This window comes from Gymnoscopelus microlampas (genome assembly GCF_963454915.1).
Source record: "Gymnoscopelus microlampas genome assembly, chromosome: 7".
Classification (NCBI taxonomy): Eukaryota; Metazoa; Chordata; class Actinopteri; order Myctophiformes; family Myctophidae; genus Gymnoscopelus; species Gymnoscopelus microlampas.
Genome location: NC_139944.1, coordinates 21592601 through 21615201, shown reverse-complemented (window position 1 = coordinate 21615201; position 22601 = coordinate 21592601). Strand labels below are relative to the sequence as shown.

Sequence of the window (22601 nt, the reverse complement as noted above, 5' to 3'; positions counted from 1 at the left end):
TTTGTAGGATATCATCCAACTTCACATCAGCTGTCCGTCAGACAAGGAGGAGGAGAAGTCCTCAAAAGATGAGTACGAAAATGAAGAGAAGAAAGAGAAGGCCCCACGCAAGATGTTGTCACGTGGTAAGACCTGAAGACAATGCAAACTACACAGAGCTGCACCAATGACTACCAATTGATTAATCTGTCGACTGTTTTTCAATTATTTTATTCAGTGGCGTGCACAGACATTTTGAGGGGCAGGTGCTCAAGTAAATTATACTTTTTTTGTTTACTTGGTCTGCTCTTTTTTCCCTCTACACCTATACCTCTTTGCCAAAAATAGCCGATCTACAAGCCCACAACGCCTCGCAGCGCGAGGCGTTGTGGGCTTGTAGATCTGCTATTTTGGGCTAAAGTTCTCCTCAGAAAAGAGATGCTAGGTTTCGAGTGGTTCTGGTAAAAAAAAAAATCATATCACATAAAGATTTGGCGGACCCCCTGTAGTAACTCTGAGGACCCCCTAGGGGTCCCGGACCCCCTGTTTAAGACCCCTGCTGTAAACTGGGAAAAAAAACGTTTTTTTTTTTTTTTTTTCAAAAGGGCACTTCTGGTCAAGAGGGCAAAGGGCAGATGCTCTAGCACCACCTAGAGTCTATCTGTGCACGTCCCTGATTTTATTCGTATATGCAATTTAGACCACGATCTTTGGACTGTTTCTCTGAGCAGTGTTTTATCTACAGTGTAACAGTTATTATGTTTGAGGAGATTGTATGGTTTGTTGTTTCCCCACCAGCACTCGTGTAAGAGGCCATATCTTGTGTTTTTGAGCTAGGCTTGTCGCACTGGGTAACTTTCTCAACATTATGGCCGTTGCACACAAAGCTGCTGCGGTCTTATATGTTCATCAGAGAATGTATGCACATGCACAGAGTGACGTGGAGCTGATGGAGCTGTTGTTGGTCAGTCAGTCGGACCGTCCACCATTTCTCCAAACACAAACTGGTTCCCAACCACCACAAACTGCTGACTCGATTGTCATTTTCTGCACACTTTCATGAAACCCACAGCATGGCCGGCCGCTACTGATTTTGGAGGCTCAGTGGCCATTTTTCTTGCACCCTGTTATGCCAAAATGGCCCATCTCAAAATCTAATGGGCAAGAATTGTCATGAAACGTATAAGATAAGATCAACCTTTATTGAGCCCTGTAGGGAAATTCAGGAATTCTTTATTGTGATGAGAAAAAATGCACTCAGCAAAGATAAACCCTACTGAATTTCCTGACCCCATGGCCCTTTCTCTAATGCCACCCATACTTGCACACAAGTTATCTATTTTCACATAATTTTTATTGAAGAAGTCAGTTTTACAGGAGGATAAACAATGACAGAACTCTTCTAATTTTCTGTGAAAAAAAAACAAAAAAAAAAAACGCACAAGACAAACACAAACCCCCCCTCCCAACCCTCACAAGAAAGTAAATTACATGGTATTAAAAAGTACAGAAAAGAGGGCAAAAAGAGGAAAAGGCCAGAGAAAAAAAAAAAGACAAAAACAAAAGCAAAACCTGAGCACACAAGTTATCTAAACATCGAATGTGCAGATTGCCATGGAACTTGCTTAGTGCATTTATGCTTCCTGGAAGATGAGCCCTAATTATTTGAGGGACCCCATTCTCCTACCTATCCTCTAGCGCCACCCTCAGGTCAAAATATCAACTTTTAACTCAAGAGAAATAGCACAATCTGATTGGTTGATAGGTGTGGTATGATAGCCATATACCGTAGCTATGAAATCTAGACAGCCCCTTTAGCAGACCAGCGACAAGCCCTGAGTCTATTCATTCCAATGGGAGAAGTGTTGAGCATGTTAGTGAACACAGCTTATGACAGATTATTTCGCCCCATACTCGCAGAAATAACATTGGACCAGTTTTTCACAAGCCATATGTCTTCCAAAAATGTATTTTTCAGACAGACTAATCAGGAAAAAATTAAGTTTGTTCGAGACCTGTCTCTGTCTCAGCAACACACTCTTTCCTTGTGCAGCAATACTTGAGGTAGGGGGATGGGAGGGTGAGAGGAGACCGGAAGTGTTATACCGTTTCATATTATTGTTGCAGCTAGGGTTGGGACACGTTAGCATTTTATTTTCCTTCCGTATTCAATTGCATAAGTTAAAATACCACATATCACAGTATACAATCCACAGAATCATCCATTAACATATGAAACTAAATGCCACAGGGAGGAGGCCGGGGAGGTGGAGGGAGTTTGAACGCTGTGACAAGCTGAGCATGTAGAATGTACAGTGAAAAGTGGACTGCTTAAAAAGACCGCCTAACTGAACTATGGGAATGAGGGCGTGTGTGTGTGTTAGCTTGTTGGCGAATAGGAATGAAGGGAGATGAGTGAGGTTGAATGTGGAGGGACCATCTGACTTACGTGGGTGTATGTATGCATTAACTTGTTAGCGAATGAGAATGGACCAGGAAGAGTCTGAGTGTGTAGCAGCTACACTGTAGCCTACCCTCCTGCCTGTCGTGCCTGCCTGAACTATCGCTGCGCTTGATGCATGCAGATATGCCCTTTAGTAGAGCCATATGAAATCCGTGTTAACGGAATCGCGGACGGAATCGCGGAAATGACCAATAAAAATGGAATTGGAATAAAACACGGAATATTGCAGAATTTGGAAAATAAAAAAAAATCGCGGTAAAATATTTTTTTTTATCGCGAATTTTTACAAATCCACGGGACACCACCATTTTGCATGGCCACATCCTACTTTATAAACAGTTAATCCACGTAGAAATAGTCTTAGAAAGACGATAGAAACAATAACAAATGGGCGACGCCATTTTGCGCATGCTCAGACCGAATTAGACCGAATTATTTTGGGAACATTTTTGCGTATAACACAACAAGGGCCATGTATGGACTGTTATATCTTGAACATTTATTCATTTCCACTTACCAGACACTTTTTTTATGGTAAAAATGAGCATAAAAAGCAAAATACAGAATTCAGAAATATTAAAATGGAAAAAACAGAATTTGGGAAAAAATAAAACGGAATTGGGAAAAAAATAAAACGGATTTCATATGGCTCTACCCTTTAGGTGCATATCTGCATGCATCGAGCACAGCGATAGTTCAACAGTGGAGAATGCATGGGCATCCTTAACAATAAACCTTGTAACGGCACGATGACAACTCTTTCAGTCGTCATCCTCCCAGCTGCTGCCAGCGTGAAAGGAGTGACATGCTGACTGTTGCTGGTCTTGTCTGTAGCTACTTTCTATTGAAAAATATAACTTGACACTTATCGTTACATTATATTCAGGATGAACGATGAATTTGGAGCCAATTTAACAGCAGTTGAGCTTACTTTTAAGTTGTAACTAAGTACAGACAGATTGATTTTGTTTGTCAATTTATGGCTGTAGTTAACGTTATTCATAAAACATCAGACAAACGTCGCATCATTAGCGTTCTAATAACAGGAACACCATAAGCAGCAGTTGTAGTACAAGCCTAGTGAAAAAGACATTTCAAGCTCCGTGGTTTAGTAGTAGCTAGGCAGTAGTTAGTAGATTTTCTAATGTTAGTAGGCTACTAGCTTGAAGAAAATGAAGCGGCTGCAGAGTCAATGGCTTCACTGGTACAGATTCTCAGACTCCCAGACACCGTGTATGTTCATTTTCCTCTTGTAAAGTGCAACACTTTTTGTCTGTTCGACATGCTGCTGTGCTGACACTATTCACTTTCACTCTGTCTCGCTCGTGGGACGCTGCCATTCTGATCCTAGATCAGTGGGCGTATCCACCACACTCTGAGCCATATAAGGAGAGTTGCGTCACCTCCGTTTTACTTCATCGGGCCAGTCCAATTGCGGCTCGGGAGGAGCCGGATAGAGACAAAGCCCTGGACCGGAAGTTTAGGGAATGGACTGGAGTCTATGAGCGTTTGTCACTATTTCGAGTTTACATGAACCACGTGGCCGGCGCTGTTTCTGCCCCCTCATTGACGCAACTCTTCAATAGAAGGCTCTGACCACAGTCACACATGTAGGTGGCGTGGCGTCACCACAGTCGCTTGCAATGCACACAGCTGAGCCAAATGAACGCAGATGAGAAAATCCAGGAATCGTTTGCGGAACCGTTAATGCAAATGTGATGGAATCGTCTCCAGTTCTTCAACCTCGGAACCGGGTCTTTTCAGACCCGGTTCCGGTTCCCAACCCTAGTTGCAGCTTGCAATGAGTCATCTTCAGTACAGAGTATTTTTGGGCTTAACTATGGAGGAGTGGATAGAGCAATGCATGTCTCCGGAAAAAGTCCATCTTAAAAGGACGACACCCGGAGGAGGTGAAAGATTATATTGATGAACTTGAAAAAACCCTGAAATTGAGCCAACTCTTTTAAGCAAAGGAAATGGGCCATCAGATGCTTTGGTGTCAGGGAAAAGGTGTAGTAAATCTTCAAAGGTTGACAGGCAACAGAAAAAAATGTGTTCTAAACATTGCATAGCAACTATCTTGTTTGTGCAGGCTGCTGAAGACTACTTTGTTGTAGAAAAGATTCTCGTAATGGCGCAATACGCTGATCTAGAGCAGTGGTTCTCAACCTGTGGGTCGGGATCCCCAGGGGGGTCTCCACATGATTTTTGGGCGGTCCCCAGATGACGGTGAAGTGACAATTTAAGGAATTTTAAGACCTTTTTAATACTTCAAATAAAGAAAAGAAAAAGACCATTACTGCCTCAAAAGTAATAAACAAACTCTAGCACTATAAAAACTGGTCAAACATTGGCCAAATTGACAAATAATATAAGAAAATAGCCGATCTACAAGCTCACTGCGTTGAGCTTGTAGATCTGCTATTTTCACAATATTTATCTGTGGAACAGAGTCAAACTAAATTTTATGCCCCAACTTCTAAATTCCAAGTGCTTATCAGGGTGGGGGGTCCCCAGTTCAAATATGATTATTTTGGGGGGGGGGGGGTCATGAAAAGGTTGAGAGCCACCGTGGATAATTGGTCTGGTCCGAACGGACCCGAGAAAATAATCTAAATGACTGGACCCGGTCCAAAATGGACCCGTGGATAATTGGGACCGAGAATAATTTGAATTTATCGGACCGGGTCTCTAGACCCGTACAGGACCCGGTTGCTTATTTGCTAATTGCTAATGCTAATTTCACCGTGGTATTCAAATTAGCCATGTGTGTCAGTCACCTCCTGGCTCCTGCTCCCCCCGCCCCAACAGAGTAGTCGCAGACAAGCTGTGGCGTCGTGCGCTCTGCTCTGTGTTGCAGACATTTTCGCCAACTTTATACCGCCCGTCCCCGCAGATAATGACCATAAACATGTTCCACACAGATGACGTTCCAACTTCTCCCTGAAAAAACATCCATGGTGTAAGTGCAGTGCGCTTGAGATTGACTTTGTTTCAATCGGCTGTTAGCTCATTCAATATGTGAGGACAGACTATATACATTTTGGAGCAGTATTGCAACGCATACAGTATGTCTGCGAAGGTTAATGACTGAGAACCGTGGCAATTGAAACGGATCCGACCCGTGTCCGTGGGACAAGTCAATATTTTGGCCTCGGTCTGGTTCTTGGGTCTTCGTTTCCGGGCGGACACGTACTACCCTCTATCCTGATCAGTGAATCCCCGTTTTGATTCCCAGCCAGCCGGACCATTTGCTGTACTGTATGTTATTCCCCTACTCTTTCTCCACATTTCTTGTCTCTCTCTCCACTGTCATACACATATTGCAGCCCTTCGCAATGTGTGTATTCTTCATGAATTAGTCTACGTTCATGCATGTTTGACATATGTCAATGTGCTCTGAATGGGAGTGAAACTTCTGTCCATGGTATGGTGCACTTATCACACATGAGACAAGTGTGTAGTACAAGGGTACTCTTTGAATTAATAAACCAAATGGAAGGACAACTCTTGAACTACAGAATTTCTTAGACGCGCAAAAGGGATCCATCTCTTAATCTCATGTCTTCACACTTTGTCGTCTCACTATCTTTCCCGCCTTCCTTGTCTCTCTCTGATGTTCTCTTTTGCACTATTTTCCTGTGACTCTCCACGAGGCCTTCAGGTATTATTAGAATCTGAGAGCAGGAGAAAGATTAAAACAATCTAGTTTGGTTGAAAATAGTCGAAGATTATTCCCCTGATGTCTGCATTTACTGTATGTGTTCAGACAAATACAACTGCTTGGGAGCTAGCTACTCAGGGCTCCCACGTGTCCTGGAAAACCTGGAGTCTGTATGTAGTTTTACAGTCATGGGGAAATTAGTGGTTAAATACTATACAGGTACTGTATGTCCTGGAAGATATTTTAGATACAAAATAGTTACGACCGCAGATTAGGTTTTCATAAGGTAATCAAAGAATGGAATCGGTCAGGGTAGGGGTGACCCTATCGGATGTTGCTAAATTGTATCATTTAGCCCATTGACTGTATGAAAAATCTTAAAGTACACAAATAGTTGGATGGCTTGAACTACGTAATGTCCACTGTAAAGGGCCATTCACACCAAGCACTATAATGAAAACTATAACTATATCGTTCCCCATTGTCTTTGTTAATGTTGTAGTGTGGACTTTTCCATTCGCTTGAATTAGAAAGATTTTTAAAACTATTTTATAGTTCTAGTGCTTGGTGTGAACGGCCCTTAATGCTTGATCTACGGACTTCACAGTCTCATGTGTTGACCAAGAAAGAAATTGTATTCTGTCATTAAGTAATCATAGATTATCTACAAAACTTTTTTTCATTGAATCATCAGCTTGCCCCCTAGTTACAGTTTTAACTAATTGGCTCAAAGTGACAATTTATTTGTCTAATGAAAAGACTGCTGCTGTGTACTTTAGGGATGAGCTCAGCTAGTCCACTAGTCTATTAAACAGTGCTGCCCCTGCTTAATGTTTACTAAATACTAGTCATTTCAACACTGCTGACTTTCCATCTAACAAATTGCCCACAATGTCGCACATTGCCCATACAGTATAGTACATAACCACCAACCAACCATAATTATGCTAGGTTTCACCTAGCCTCGATCTCCAGGCTTTTATTGTTTAGTTTTGCTAAAAAAGAAAAGCCTGGAGGAGCTCGTCGGTGTACCCGGTATGGGAAGTGCTTCATTTCCCCAACCAACCAGAGTGCAGTGGGCGTCGCTCGTAATGTTGTGTTAACGGGGCGGGGGTTGACGGACAGATCAGTGAACCAATGGGATCAGGCGCAATCTCTCCGCTCCTCTATACAGCCGCCCCTCTATACTCTGGTGCAGCCTAGGTTTCACCTAGCCTTGTTAGATGTCCAACAGAAAGTATAGCCAGCCGCCATTTCTACAGTAAGACATTCAAACATGATCTGCGTTTACCCATCCTAACTACTAGGAGCAGTGGGAACTGTTTTTAACAGCGCCCGGGAGAGCAGTTACAGGTTAAGTGTCTCGCTCAGGGACACTGACACAAAGCCCAGAGGAGCCGAGGTTCGAACTGGTGACCTTCCGATTCTCAGATGGCCTCTCTCCTTCCTCAGTCACGGCGGCCCGCATTCACTTTTAGGTTATTTAGATTGGATGTCATAGAACAGAACAACAACAATATTGATATGATAATAATAATGGTATTCATAGTATAGGCATTATGCAAAATTACCTGTGAAAAATTGCAACAGAAACTCTTTCAACTGTTTTAGTTTCATAAATATTTTACTTATAACCTATCAAAAGTCCTAAGAAATCCCAGTGGTGGAAAGTATTGAAAAATACTGAAATAGGTGATGTTGCAATTTCCCATTGACGCCCATATAAAAAAAGAATGTATGCGTGTTTTCTCGTCTGATGGTCACACAAAAGGTTCAGTACTGCCCACAATCAACCAGAAACTGTGTGGGATGCAGTGCAGTGCTTGTTCAAAAGGAAATTCTTAAACCTTGCCATTTCTATATGTTATGCAATATGCATTTACATATACATGTATGCATTTACAGTACATGTAATTACATGTATGTATGTGCTGTTTTAATGTCTATTTTTGTGAAGCACTGTGCGTGTAATTTCTTTGATGCAAAGTACTTTGCATTTTCTCTTTGAACGTTTGAAAGTGAAATAATGTTTGTTATTAAGTGGTCCACTTACTTTTTGTATTACTAAACCCCAAAATAGGAACCTTTGATTCTTAACTGTAAGGTATACATTTACTATGGACCATATCTGTTGCTATTAGTCCTAGGTTCACCCCTATTTTTTCTTCACAGAATGCCTGTACTATAGTACTGATAGTTAATGAGGATACAGGACAGTCAGATAGCATCCTACTGGCAAGGAAATGCAGTCACAACCATTGTATATATAAGGGATAATCATGACGGGGGAAAAAAGCACAGCATGCCATGCTACCCCCCCCCCTCTTGCCCCCCCACCTGTCCTGGAAAAGATTTCCTGGAAAGAGAGGAAACCCTGCTAGTGTCTCGGGGTATCTGCTTCTGATATCTGTCCTTCATGAACCCTAGCTGGTGCGGTGGCAGGGATTGTATGTGTGTTGGGGCGGGGGGGGGGGGGCGTCAAAGAGCTATGTTAAGCATCCTTACTTCAAGCACTCTTTACTTCACCGTCTCAATAACGATCTCTCTGATTCTACCAGTCTCACAAGTGCTAACCCTTCTCTAACCCCTTCTCCCTCCCTCCCTCTTCTCCGTCAGACTCAAGTCAGGAGTACACAGACTCCACGGGCATCGACGTTCACGAGTTTCTGGTCAACACACTGAAAAACAATCCCAGGTAAGTGACTATTATACATCAAGGGTTGATCTCGTGTGAGATAATCCATCATGGTTTAGGACATGTTGGCATAGAAATGAATCCTGCTGGGCAAGATGAGCTACTGTAGCATATAGAGAGGGGAATCCCAGCCTCTCACTATTGGATTTCTATTTAAAGTGTTTCACAGTGTTTGGCATTGAACATGGCCCCTGCTCTAAGCCCCTGGGGGTGTGGGATTGGGAAGGACTGCCCATCCTTACTTTAGACGGCATTGGGAAAGTATTCAGTGCTTGCCTTTGATCTTTGCTTGGTATTCTGTCTGCACTCTACTCAATGATCTCTCACTCACTCCCTCCCTCTCTCTCTCTCACCCCCCCCCCCCCCTCTCTCCCTTTGCTTCGACAGGGATCGAATGATGCTGCTCAAACTAGAACAAGATATCCTGGAGTTCATTAATGACGACAAGTGAGCCACATTCTTCACAACCACTCACTCGTACTTAAATTTAGCCCTCTGAAGTCCATCCCACTTTTATTTATAGGCCACTATGGTAATAAGGCAGGTTGTAGTTTGTATTATAGAGAAAGTTTATGCTGGGCTGTGGTCCCTCTGGCATTTTAACCGTGAGGTTGTTATTGTGTGGGACTCTGTGTCCCCCTGTTGCTGGGATATTATCATTGCTAGGCTGAAGTGTTGGTTAACCACTTTCAACCTGGCATCCCTACTTTGTGTATGGCATTATAGGCAAATAAAATTGTTTTTCTAAAATTGTAGATTGGTTATTTTTGCTATTCATCAGACAACAAAGTATATGGGGCTTAAGTGAAAAAAACATTTGATAGAGCCTTTGTGTTGATTGAGCTTCAACAAAATGCAGCCAACTGAGACACAATGGAGCTGAATGGAGTTGGTCAATTTGTATTCTTCCTCCTGTACGCAGTGGGATGTCTTTCATACTCCTACGTGGTTTACCACATGTCCCTATTCTGGGGGCAAACATTTGGTAAAAATAGCACATCTACAAGCTTGCAACGCCTGAAAAAAGGAGGGGTTAACTCTGGTTAACAATTATTATATATTATTATTATTGTAGTATATTAAGTGGTTAATTTCTCCCCTGCAGTAACCAGTATAAGAAGTTTCCTCAGATGACCTCTTATCATCGCATGCTGCTGCACCGCGTGGCGGCCTACTTCGGCATGGACCACAACGTGGACCAGACAGGCAAAGCCGTCATCATCAACAAGACGGGCAACACGCGCATGTAAGTGGCTCACCGGTCAGCCTCATGAATATGGGTGATTGGTTGTCGGATACTAAAGTCATCGCCGATTGTGCAATACTATTTCTCTACTGATAGAAAATAGGTGAGTTGCACTATTGTGTATCAAAATAAGCCAGCTCTAGAAAGGAGAGAAAACTAGAAAAAGTGCTCCTCTGAGCACAGGTCTCCGCCAGGTCAGGTAGGCTAGTGTGGGCCAGCAATGTTCGGAATTCACTAATCAGGCTGGAATATGAAAAATCAGACGGATCCGTCTTGATCACTTGACTAAAGAGATAATAACTGATTTGCGTGATGTTTGGACAACATTTGTAGGAGTAATATCATTTTTTTTGTTTTTCCAAAAATCGGCCTCCTAGTGGCGCTATAACAGGGCAATGTTGAAAGAGTGGCATTTGTTCCTCAACGTAGCTGAGTTCATGATTTGCGGCATTTTGTTCAAAACGGGCCAGTCTGTCAAACTTTAGATGGGCAATCAGGATGGAATATGAAAAATCAAACAGATCCGTCTTGATCACCTGACTAGATAATTTGTACTGATTTGCGTGAAATTTGGATAAAATCTGAAGGAGTAATATCTAAAAATATGTTTTACATAAGTCGGCCTCCTGGTGGCGCTTTAAAAGGCAGATGTGAAAGATGCAGGGCAGAGGTTCTGAATTGGCATCGAGGGAGTGTGTGTGCACAGTTTCGCTGCGATCAAGCCAACAGTGCCGGAGATTAGATGTTCCCGGACGGACAGGGTGCAAAACAAAGTCTCGGCCATGCCTTTCGGCCTGGCGGAGACAATAACATGGTTACGTCTCAATGAAACGTTCGTGCCAAACATAGGCTATTATTTTAAGGCCTTGAGACTATCAAAAATATTGCGCTATGCAGCTTTAAAGGCCAGGCTTTAATTGCATGCAGGAATGACTGCCAGACCAACTGGTAAATTGTTTTAACACCACCGGGAGACTTTACAAACAAGTCACTTAACCTTATCTTCATGCTACAATGAGTTGGTAATGGGAACTGTAAAGGAATATTTTTTCCCTTTTTTGATTTCTCCTTTTTGCCTGGACCTTAACAGTGGGGCCGGCCCTATAACTTCCCTATGAATGTCTCTGACTGAGTGATTAAGTTAGTCACACCATTGAAGTTATGCCATAACAAACTAGTCAATCACAGAGCAATTGTCCCTCCAGGCTATGGGATACCTCTGCCTGCCCGGGCGGGCGGGCAAAATCATAGCCTTGGCCACGCCTTCGGCCTGGTGGAGACAATAATTAAAATAAATTTGTAATCAGAATAATGTATTATTACTGTGTGTTCTATTAAGATGGTCATGGCAATGTTTCACGGTTTCCTCCCACAGCCCAGAACAACGGTTCTCCGAGCACATCAAGGATGAGCGCAACATGGACTTCCAGAAGAAGTTCATCCTCAAGAGGGATGATGCCAGCATGGACAAGGACGATAATCAGGTACCTGTCCTGCTACAACACATGGGCTGCAACTATCAATACTTCTTTCGATTACCTATTTGATTCATCGAATAATCAAGATGCGCTTTGTTTTCTTTTTGTTCTTTTCACTTTTCATATATCAACAAATTGATGCGGACAAATTCTAATTGATTGATTTTATAAATCGACTAAATTGATTAGTCGGATTAACTACTTAAGCCCTGTATCATACTTTGTTGTACAGCAGTGTTGTGCAAAAAGCTTACAACGCATCACAGATGCGCTGTGAGCTTGTAGATCTGCTATTTTTGAGAAAAAAAATATTTCCCCTCAAAATGTATTATTTTATTAAAATCAATTATTTTTATTGTTTATTAAATTGATCAGTTTAATTAACTGTTGCACTACTATCACTCTTGAGAGACTTGCTAAGTGTGTCCACAGGGCTTTTTTCCTTATGAGCACTGGCCCTCCCAACTTCAAAACATTAGCATTTGCTATTTTTAACCATGCACCAAGATATCATGCACAAGGGATGGTGATTCAATATCTGCTGCTTTTATATTGCTTTTTAACTAGGCCACTTTAACCATGCACAATGCACATGTAATTCGTGATTTAGAGTATACCTGCTGCTATTTGCTATATCGTCGCTGTCAGGCAGAAACCTCTTATATTTAAACTTTGTATGTTTTTTTGTAAATGTACACCCGAATTCATCATACAAGAGTGTTGCTTAAAATGTGTGAAAATAGCAGATTTACAAGCCCACAACGTGTTGCGAGCTTGTAGATTGGCTATTTTTACAATTTTAAATGTTTTTGAAATAATAATAAAAAAGCAACGGTTTTGGACATACAAGGTTTGGGTTTCCACCCGACAGTGATGACATTCTGGATGCGTTTCTCTACCTATTGCTATTTTTAAGCATGCACCTTATATATATTTGGACATTGTGTACCTGATTTTGACTCTGTGCCTTCCTGTTATTTGTGTTTACCTGTTTGTTTTCTTCTCTATTATTTCTTTACCTTTTCTAACTCTGCCTGTAAATGACTAATGTTGGGAGCTTGTACATCTGTACTTGTGTTATGTGAAGTTGACTCTTGACTAGTTGCACTCACCAAAATTCTAGGTGCACCAACTTAAATTGAAAAACAATGACTAACAATGAGGGTAAAAAGAAAAAGCATAATACTATGTTGTTTCATCAAAACATACTACGGTATATAGTATGTCCTCCACAACGGACATCTACTACTGTCGGCCATGGAAGTTGATAACTGATATCAGCCCTAGGGCTGTAACTGACCAATTAGAGCAAGCTGAAGTGCCACTGCGTCCTGAACTGTCACTAAGGAACTCAACATAGCCGCCACGGTTGCAGTGTTGAACAAAAGCTATTTTCTCATTGTTTTCCTGTTTACACTTGGTTTAAAAATGTGTACGAGTAAACAGAGAGCTATCTCATTGTGTCTAACCACATTAAAATCATGTGTACAGCAAAGATGCATTATTGATGGTTTGAAATGAGATTGTTCAAACCACCTTTGAGGTGCACCATCTAGGCCTTTTGAGTAAAATTCTCATGGCATCATTATAGGAGAGCGAGAGAAAGATCAATAAAAAAACAATATATCTACATATTTACACATAGTAAATCTATCCGGTGCGGTATGTACCTGGGGTTAGACATATGGTGCGTGAGCATAGCAGCAGATACAGTATATGCGGTACACATGATATGGACATTAGTTAAGGTGCAAGAATTTAAAAAAATCTGCGCGTTGTGCATAGGATTAAGGTGCCGTGTGTCCATGTCTGCGAGTACAGGGTTTTAGTGGCTAACTCTGTATCCTCCCACTATGGTAAATCATATTATATTCAACATAATATATTGATTGAGCATTCGACCAGGCACATGTGTGTCATGGATGGACGCATCGTGAAGACAGCCAATTAAAGTCCAGCACTGAGGCAAAGCCTTCTGATTGGTCTTGGACACATGGTGAAGGTAGCCCATTAAAAAAAACAGCATCAAACTAAAGCCAGCTGTTGCTAGGTGTTGAATACTGAGTCACACCAGCGTGCACAAATTACATTTTTGCAGGTTTCACAGACCAAAATATGGTCGCATATGCAGCAAAAAGGCTCCACTGTAGAGCCCTGGTCTCTACCTTTATTGTAACTCGCCGTCCTAATTTGGCCTTTGTTCGAGGATCAATAGTGCCAGAACAAATTATGAAAGGTGGTTGTTAAATTTGCAGATCCGCGTGCCGCTGCAGGATGGACGACGAAGCAAGTCCATCGAGGAGAGAGAGGAGGAATACCAGCGGGTACGAGACCGAATCTTTGCCCGAGAAGTAAGTATGGGGCAGGTCACTCAAGCAATACGGGGGACAGATCCCGTAAAAACTCAAACTAAGTAATGGGGCTAAGAGCACATCATTGCTTTTGGGACAGAATAAAGCCTGATTTATCCTTATCTACAAGCTCACAGCGCGTCACCAGCAACACGTTGTGAGCTTGTAGATCAGTTATTTTTGGCTTTATGTTGGAGGACATGTTGAGTACTTGTCCTAAAGACGAGAAACAACATAGTATGTCACTGCTATGTGTTGAGTCCCACGTCCCATTCTAAATCCCTGTGAAGTCAACTCCAGTGAAGATTTAGCATTTTTTAGAAGTTTTAATTGTGTTGGATCTACACGTTTTTAGGATTGGGCTCAAGTGGTCCTGCTTGGTTGGATAAAGCTATTCGTAATGTACAGGTGTCTTTTTCTTTGCAGTCCTCTCAAAACGGATACATCAACGACAACAGGTAAGACCACGATGCAGGGGAGTCACACCCCTGTGCCCCTTCCCCTGAGCTTAAAATGTGCTTGTCAGTCTGCTGTTATAGAAGATACAGAGGCTACAGCTACATACAGATTCTGCAGAGGTCTGGACAGAATTTAGATCCACTGTACAGAAGTTAATGACCATTGTCCAGATCATTAATTCCCTATGAAGTCCCTTTAGAGAGGAGCAAAAGGAATTCTTAAAGTTAACTGGCAAATTATCTGTTGATGTGTCATTTTTCCCATTTTGCTGAAGTAACCTTCAGTGTAGGGGAAACATAATGTCTTTGACAAAGATGTTGGTAACGGAAGACCTGTTATATAGGAATAAAAGTTATCTAAAGTGGTCAGTTTAAGTCCCATCTCCCTCCCTGGCCCCCGGTGTTGAGGATGAGTGATTAAGAGACAATATGCTGAGAGGGAGAGAAATGGGGAGCGTGGGCCTTTCAACAGTTTCTGCTTTGTGTGCATTTTTATTTCAAGGCGTAAAAGTTCTACACTATACAGTACCTCCCTCAACCTTCCCCTCCACTCCTCCCTCCTTCCTTGACTCCCACCCACCTACCCCACCCTCTCCCTTCTCAAATCCAATCCTGTAACCCCAGCATTTTTCTCCCAATGTTAACCTCAACAGACTTTCCACTGAAGGCTACTCCTCTAGCTCTCAAAAGAGGAGGCAGATCTTTAGGTACTGGGGTGTGCTGCTGACTTTGACTATTAGGGCTGCAACGATCGATTATTTCCCCTGCGATTATTCTATCGATTACGCTTTAGATTAATCAAATAATTGAAAAAAAAAAAAAAACTGTTTTTGTCAAATAACTTTTTGAATGTATTTTATATATCAGAGAGTCGACGTGAAGAAATTGTAGCATGTAACATGATCGACTATTAGTCTGATTTGGCTTATAGCACTTCACCTATTTTCAACCATATCTTCATATAATTTGACCTGACTAATGCTCATTATTATAAGATGGCACAAATTCTGTCTGCTCACTCTGCATCTCATTGGTAGGCTATGGACCGTTCAGAAACCTGCCTACCAATTACATCATCCATGGGTATTCCAAGCTGATAGAAACTACAGCCTTTTTCTAACTGAAAGGTTATCATGCTGAAATAGAAGCCATTGTTGTTGCATTAATAAAAAATATAAAGGGAAAGTAAAACAAGTTTGAACTGTCCACAGCCCTCTTCGACACAGAGCGAGTAGACAGAAATGGTGCCATTTTATAATGAGCATTAGAGAGGACCAATTATGGGAAGATGTGTTGAAAATAGGTGAAGTGGTCCTTTAAGCCCTATTAAATACTTTAAAGTTTTGTGTTACTATATTTAAAGACGTGTACAAACTACATAGGATGTATTTTATCTACATGTATTCGGTATATATTCAATTGAACATTATCTGTAGATATGAGAACTACTCAAGCCTAGAAATAATTACTAATAATCTGGGAAGAAATACCCCATATGTTTAACCACTTCAGCTCTATATGTGTCATACAACAAATTGGCAAAATAGCCAATCTACAAGCTCACAACGCATTGCATCGTGACCAGGGCCAGGGCCAGTCAACGATCAGCAGGGGGGGCATATATTATTCACTGGCACTTTATTTTTAAACACCCTTTGATAGGCTATATAACAAATGTCACGTAACCCATAAAGACAACGATGAACTGAAAAACAATATGTAAAAATATGCATTGACGACCCGGACGGCTGGCGTAGCGGTCCGGGCAATCGTGTCGCGGGTTCGAGTCCCAATCGCAAAGACCTTTGCTGCGTGTCACTCCCCATCTCTCTCTCCCTACTGTATCTATCAATAAAGGCAGGAAAAAAATAAATAAAAATCAAATGATAACAATAATACATTTAAAAAAAAGCATCAACAACAAACATTAAGTAAAGTGAAATAATCAAATTAGGCTATCGATCACTAACAGAGAAGTCAAGGTGCAAAGAACTTATGCCTATTAGTGGGATTACTTCAAACTTAAACACATAACCGTTATGAAAGTTGTCATCCATACAGAAAACACACTAACACAGTGATCGCATTGTATTAATGTAACTTGACGCCACCTCCACGGCAGGAGTAAAAACAAACAAAAAGTCAGAGTCTCTGCAGCAGGAATGAGTGAGCGATGATTCCAGGACCATGGGCAGCTCCTCAGCCACTAACAAATTAAGCTAATTCATTTTGCGAGGGCATAATTATCTACTAAAATACAGCAGACCTACGTGTATGTTTTATTGGTTAATTTCACTCACCATTACTAGAGCTGAAGGCAGCGATTGTGACCTGCATGCAACTTCCTGAGAACATCATCCTTCCATTCATTTTGGCAATCACGCTCGCTAATGTGAAACAAAATCATTTTATACTTGTATTTTCAGCCTATACATGTATTTGCAAATGTATATATTTAGGAATAATGTATACATTTGTAAAACATAAGCAAAATGTGTCGGGGTACTGGCCAATCTAGATGGGTGGGCACAAAGTACAATCTGGGGGGGCATTGCCCCTAAATACCCCCTTTGGCACTGATACTGACGCGTTGTGAGGTTGCAGATCTGCTATGTTTTATTCATTAAATTGAATCGATTATTTTTTTATAATCGATTAGTTCAATTAACTGTTGCAGCCCTATTTGACTTGTGTGTTTGCAATGCCCATCTCTGAAAGTGGTTTGGTGGTGGTGGTGACTTGACTTGTGGTGTTCCTTGCTTGCCGTGGTCGGCTGATTGATGCCGTGGGGCTTCCCACGGGCCCATGCATGGCTGCTTTGTGGTTTCACTGGGGGGGGGGGACTGATTGACCTATTTACCCTTCCACACTTCAACCATCACTACATCTTTATGCAGTAACTGCACTACTTCCACAGTATATTTTTGTTGATTTGTGGTTGATTTGGTCTGATTTCTCTTAACTTGTTACCTAGTATGATGTTAAAATGCCATTATACCTACAGTACAGTACTTTCAACCTCATAACAATTTGTCTAACAACAAAAGACAATTGGATTATTAAGACAATATTGAAGTATTGAACTTTGTAAAAATGTATATATTGTATTCTTTGTAGGCCTATAGACTATTAATTGGTGTACTGTAATATTTCGACAGTTACTGGCCTGTGTTTGGTACTATTTCTTACTGTGTTAAAAGTTTATATGTTGAGCTTTTCAGCGCTGTCACTAATACAAGAATACACAATGCGACTCTAATTTCATATCTGCATTTCTAATTCTATTTACCGCTATGTACATTCTGATTTTGAAACGTAACTTAAAATATGTGTATTTAAAACTTTAATTTCAAAAATGCGTTATTGTTAGTAAAGAATTTGCATGAATTATTTGTACGTTTAACTTGTATATAGATGTACATTTCTATTAAGACCTCCCATTTTAAACAAAAATGGATACACAAGTAAAAAGATAAAAAACTAAAACACTTTTTGTTAATCTAGTTTACACAAACCACACTAGAAAAGTGTAAGCATACAGTACATCCACTGGCTTCCCTTAAGTCCTCCCATTTTAAACAAACGCAAGCTTAGAAATCAGTGTTTAGTAACCTTGTTTTTTAGAAACAATAAATAAGAATAAATAGCCTATCCACTGGCCTCCCTTAAATGAACCTACTCAAAACCCCCTTGGAAATACATGGGGAAAATAATAGGACCGTGGGGAAACCGTCTGTGATTGATCCTTCTAATAAAGACTGGGAGTGACGAAGTGCAGAAGAGCGATAACTGATACGGAGCGGCTCTCCCCGGTGTGTGTGACGGAGACATGGTGTCGTGAGGGAAAAAAACAGGGAGAGATGGAATATCATGTGACCAATAGCAGAATACCTCCTCCTCCTCGCACTCATCTTTGTCTGCAGAGCGAAGCGAAGAACAAGTGTGTGTCGAGCGAGGGAGCACTAGAGCACCCACCCTTCCTTTTAAAATAGGCTGTTGCAGAGAGAAGGCTTAAAATAGGCGCTCCATTAATTACAGCCTCGCTGAAATATTTATCAACCACTGCCACCTTCAAACAACCACTCCTTACCGCTATGGTCTTAACATCTCTGTGTTCTGGGTGTGGAGATTCCCCCGAAATTCTGGTTGTTTTTCTTTTGTGTGGAGATTCCCCTGATGTACTGGGCCTTTTTCAAAGTTTGCTTTCATTCTCGGGCTAATGCTGTTCACTGCGATCCCCTCTTTCACTTCTCTGAGGATGCCCGAAAGATCTGATTAAAGCCGACTTGGCCATTTTGTCTCTGCTGTCTGGTGCAGAGATGTAGTTCTTTGTTTGGTTTACAGGCTTGTTATCCACATTAAATTCAGCGCCACATCACACCTCAATTATAAAAATGTGTAATTTAATTTCAGAGTTACCATCATTTGTATTCGTAGAACTGTTTGGTTTTCCCACTAGCATTATAGCATTAAAATGAAATTTAAAAATATTTTTAATTGAAGCTAAAATATTAATGTTGTGACTGGTGATTTAACCACTTAAACCCTATATACTTTGTTGACCGGAATTCCCCAGCGGGCCCTTACTTTTTCCTTCTACTCCAGATTTCTTAGACAAAAATAGCCAATCTACAAGCTCACAACGTGTCGCATTGTGACCCGTTGTGAGCTTGTAGATCTGCTATTTTTGCCGAATGGTTATGCCAGGATAGGGATGCTAGGGTTCATGTGGTTAAAGGCTTTGTGAAAGCGGTGTCCATGATTACAAGTCTGATCGTTCGTTTTCTTGGCAGCTACCCTTATCCAGGGTGACGGCAACACAGAGGCCCTGAGTGTGTATGCAAGCAACATAGTTAACCAATCATAGTGGTGAAACTGTGTTAGCAACGTGGTTAATTCATAGATACTGTGTGTGTGCGTTTGGGTGTTAGTGTCTAGCTGGTCTTCTATGTATACATCAGTCTGTATATATGTCCGGTTGTCTTTGTGTCTCCATTACAGTACAGTACTGTATGTATAGTTTTGCAGTGTGCATGTCATGTTTTATTGTATGGACCTTGTATCATGTATTCACTTCTCACACATGTGATTGTGTCTTGGAATGTTTGTGATGGTTTTCCCCGTTGGCCTAATGAATGTTTGGTCTTGGTTCATTGTCACGTCACCCTAATGTCTTCTTCCACCCCTTGGGTATGTGGTTGTCTAGAGCATCTCCTTCCCTTGCACGTTTTTTTTTGTTCGGTGGATGGGTTGGCGTGTGGGTGTATTTGTATGGTCGGCGGGTGGGGGGGCTTGCAGTCGTTTTCATTGCCTGACCTTTATCACGGTGTCACCCTGCCACCATGCATCTGTCTGTTGAATGCCTGATCCTACCAGCCTGGCTGGCAAAGTGTCTGTCTCTACCTCTCCATGACCGTGCTGTGCTCTTCTCTCTCACTACCTCCCCCCAACCCCCCCACCCTCTTCTGAATCTTCTCTTCTCCCAATTCTCCTTTCTTTCTCCTCCTCGCCACTCCTCCTGTCCCCTTTCACTGTTCTCACTCTTTCACTTCCCTTCAATTTGACGCCCCCCTCTCCATCTACCCCTCCTCCCCCCCATCCTATTCTATCCATTCTCCTTACCTACCTTCCCTTCATTTCATCTCTTCCTCCCGGTTTACTTCACATCTCCTCTTCCGCTTTTCCTACCCCTGTCTTCTCCTGTACACTCTGCCTCTTCCTGTCATTCTCTACCCCCTGTCTCCGTCCTCCTCCCCTCTCTCTCTCTCTCTCTCCCAGGGGGAACCGTGAGAGCTCCAGCCGGGCATCCAGCAGCCGTCAGAGCAGCACAGACAGCGACATGAAGTGCCTGGAGCCGCGGCCCTGGAGCAGCACCGACTCTGACAGCTCCAACCGCACGCTGCGACCGCCCGTCACCAAGGCCAGCAGCTTCTCTGGCATCTCCATCCTCACCCGGGGGGACAGTCTGGGCAGCAGCAAGGGCTCACAAGGCAGCTGCAGGGGCTCCCGCTCAGGTAAGGGGGGGGGGGGGGGGGGGGCGTCGGGCACCCACAGGGTGGGGTGGGGCTTCCAGAGTTGTGTCTGTTGCGTTCCACACCAGTGATTCCTGGTTGAAAGACAAGAAGATTCATGGAGTGAGATTTATGGAAGAGTGTACTGAAGAGGCAGACACTAATGTATTGGATTTGAATTTGAATGAAGCTTATAGCTATTCAGATTATTTGAAAGTCAGTTTAGCATAGTTTTGTGTGAATAGCTACTTACCGGACTGTACATAACATGACCCGATACGCTGTCCTGATGAAGCAAACTAAAGGTCATTTATACTATAGTGTATACATTTATACTATACTACACCGAAAATAGATTATTTACAAGCTCAACGAGGAAAAAGGCATCAACAAGTTGAATGTAATGTTACATGGAGTTTGCCCCCAAGTGGTGAAAAAGGCACATTGTGCTTACTAGGTTACAGTACAATAATAAACAAACATTATTAAGGGTACACATGCCTTACACTTAATTGATCATTTTCATAGGTAATTCTTTGTGTGTGTCATCGTCATGGCCAACATAACACATAGAGTCAGAAATAGCATAACTCCAAATGTTCTTGTTTTGTTATTATTTTTGTCAACTCTTCTCTGTATCTCCAGGCCTGTCCCTGGTGAGTCCAGATGTTTGTCCCCCAGCCCCGCCCCCCCAGTCCAGCCGTAGCCTGCTTCCCTGCCCCTCTCAGCAACCTCAGCAACAGCCTCAACCACAGACCGCCCTGCTGCCCACGCCACAGCAGCACCCAATGGGCAACCACATGATGGCTCAGGTAAGCGTCTATATTTATCAGTTAAGGCAACATTGTCCGGTACCTTAACCACATGAATCCCAGCGTCCCTATTCTGGGCATGTCATAATAGGCGAACAATTGATGGAAATGAGCAGAAAAATCGCAGAAAATAGCAGATCTACTAAGCTCGCAATGCGCTGAGAGCTCGCAGATCGGCTATTTTCAGCAAATAGATTTGGTGTACAAGGAAAGACGCCCAGGATAGAGCTGTGGTGGACCCCGGTCAATTAACACATTGGCTGCCATCTTTTTTTTTTTTTTTCTACAGTAGACTGCCAGACTTTTTCAATGAGAAAAAAAAAGTACTCAAGAGCCGAGATACAGAATTTTTAAGTTAACAAGGAAGTGGATGGGAGTCTAAATCTTCGAAAAATCATATCTCCTTGGTCTTTGGGTCAAATAAAAAAAAATAAAAAAAACTTTTATTTAGATTTTTTTTTTTTTTTTGAAAGAACGCAGATCTGCGTTCTTGGCAGCGTGCGCTCTGCGGACGCAAAAGAACGCAGATCTGCGTCCATGGCAGCCAATGTGTTAAGTATTTGGGGTTTAAGTGGTTTAAATGTTTCCCATGTATTTAGATTCAGATCATAATGAATGGGGTGGTCCGGAGGAGTTAGTGTGTTATCCTAGATCAGCTCTCCTCCTTGTAAAGACATACTTTCAGTGATTCTCAAACTTTTATTTATTTCAAGGACCCCCATTTTGATAACTTTTATCTTTTAGACCCAAATCTACACTTGAAAATCCCCAGTGTTATTTTAACTGTTAGACTGTACAAATGGGACCAAATGGATTATGGGTCCATCTGGTCCCATTTGTACAGTCCCACAGTTACAGACCTGTAACTCCTCAAGGACCCCTTGTTGTCCCCGGACCCCACGTTGAGAACCACTGCTGTAGATGGCAGTCATCCATGTCCTCCTGTGGGCTGACTCAAGCCATGCATAAGAACAAGAACGCCTAATAGTAGCTGTCTGCTCTTTGGGTTTAAGACATACAATAGTAGTTTTAAGTACTTTAAATGGTGTATTTAAGTATTAAACTGCCTTTTCCCACTTAACAACTTCTCCGCTGTGTTCTAACCCACATCTTTTTCTCTGCCTGCCTATCAAACCTACCTTCTCATTTGCTGGCTCCTCCCCCTTTGTTTCCTTTGCTTCCCCCCCACCTCTCTCTCTTGCTCTTTCTCTATCTCTCTCTCTCTGGTGGTGTGCGCAGCCTGTGGCATCAATGCAGCCCTCTCAGCCTGTCTCCTATTCAAGCCCTTCCTGTCCCCAGGTCCTCCTGCCCATCTCTCCTCCCCAGCAGTACACAATGGTACTGTCACCTCTCTGGAGACCGCTGTCTCTTAAAACACTCTCATATCCAAACAGAGAGTATTAAGGCCGTGACACACTGAAAAAAATCACTGACGCACGTCAG

The 22601-nt window shown here is 42.2% G+C and overlaps 1 protein-coding gene across 13 annotated transcripts in view; it reads left to right on the top strand.

Annotated features, from left to right (window-relative positions):
* The window catches only part of r3hdm2 (R3H domain containing 2), a 93444-nt gene that overhangs the window by 48708 nt on the left and 22135 nt on the right, over window positions 1-22601 (top strand). For 6 of the 13 annotated variants that reach the window (XM_084063310.1, XM_084063305.1, XM_084063311.1 and 3 more), the window contains 11 exons: window positions 8-125; window positions 8724-8802; window positions 9190-9249; window positions 9908-10048; window positions 11424-11532; window positions 13782-13877; window positions 14286-14335; window positions 14989-15042; window positions 20114-20349; window positions 20992-21158; window positions 22398-22496. In XM_084063310.1, coding sequence (XP_083919436.1) covers window positions 8-125; window positions 8724-8802; window positions 9190-9249; window positions 9908-10048; window positions 11424-11532; window positions 13782-13877; window positions 14286-14335; window positions 14989-15042; window positions 20114-20349; window positions 20992-21158; window positions 22398-22496 — 1209 coding nt within the window. The remainder of the gene's footprint in view (window positions 1-7; window positions 126-8723; window positions 8803-9189; window positions 9250-9907; window positions 10049-11423; window positions 11533-13781; window positions 13878-14285; window positions 14336-14988; window positions 15043-20113; window positions 20350-20991; window positions 21159-22397; window positions 22497-22601) is intronic. The other 7 variants (XM_084063306.1, XM_084063312.1, XM_084063307.1 and 4 more) reach the window with 5 other exon arrangements.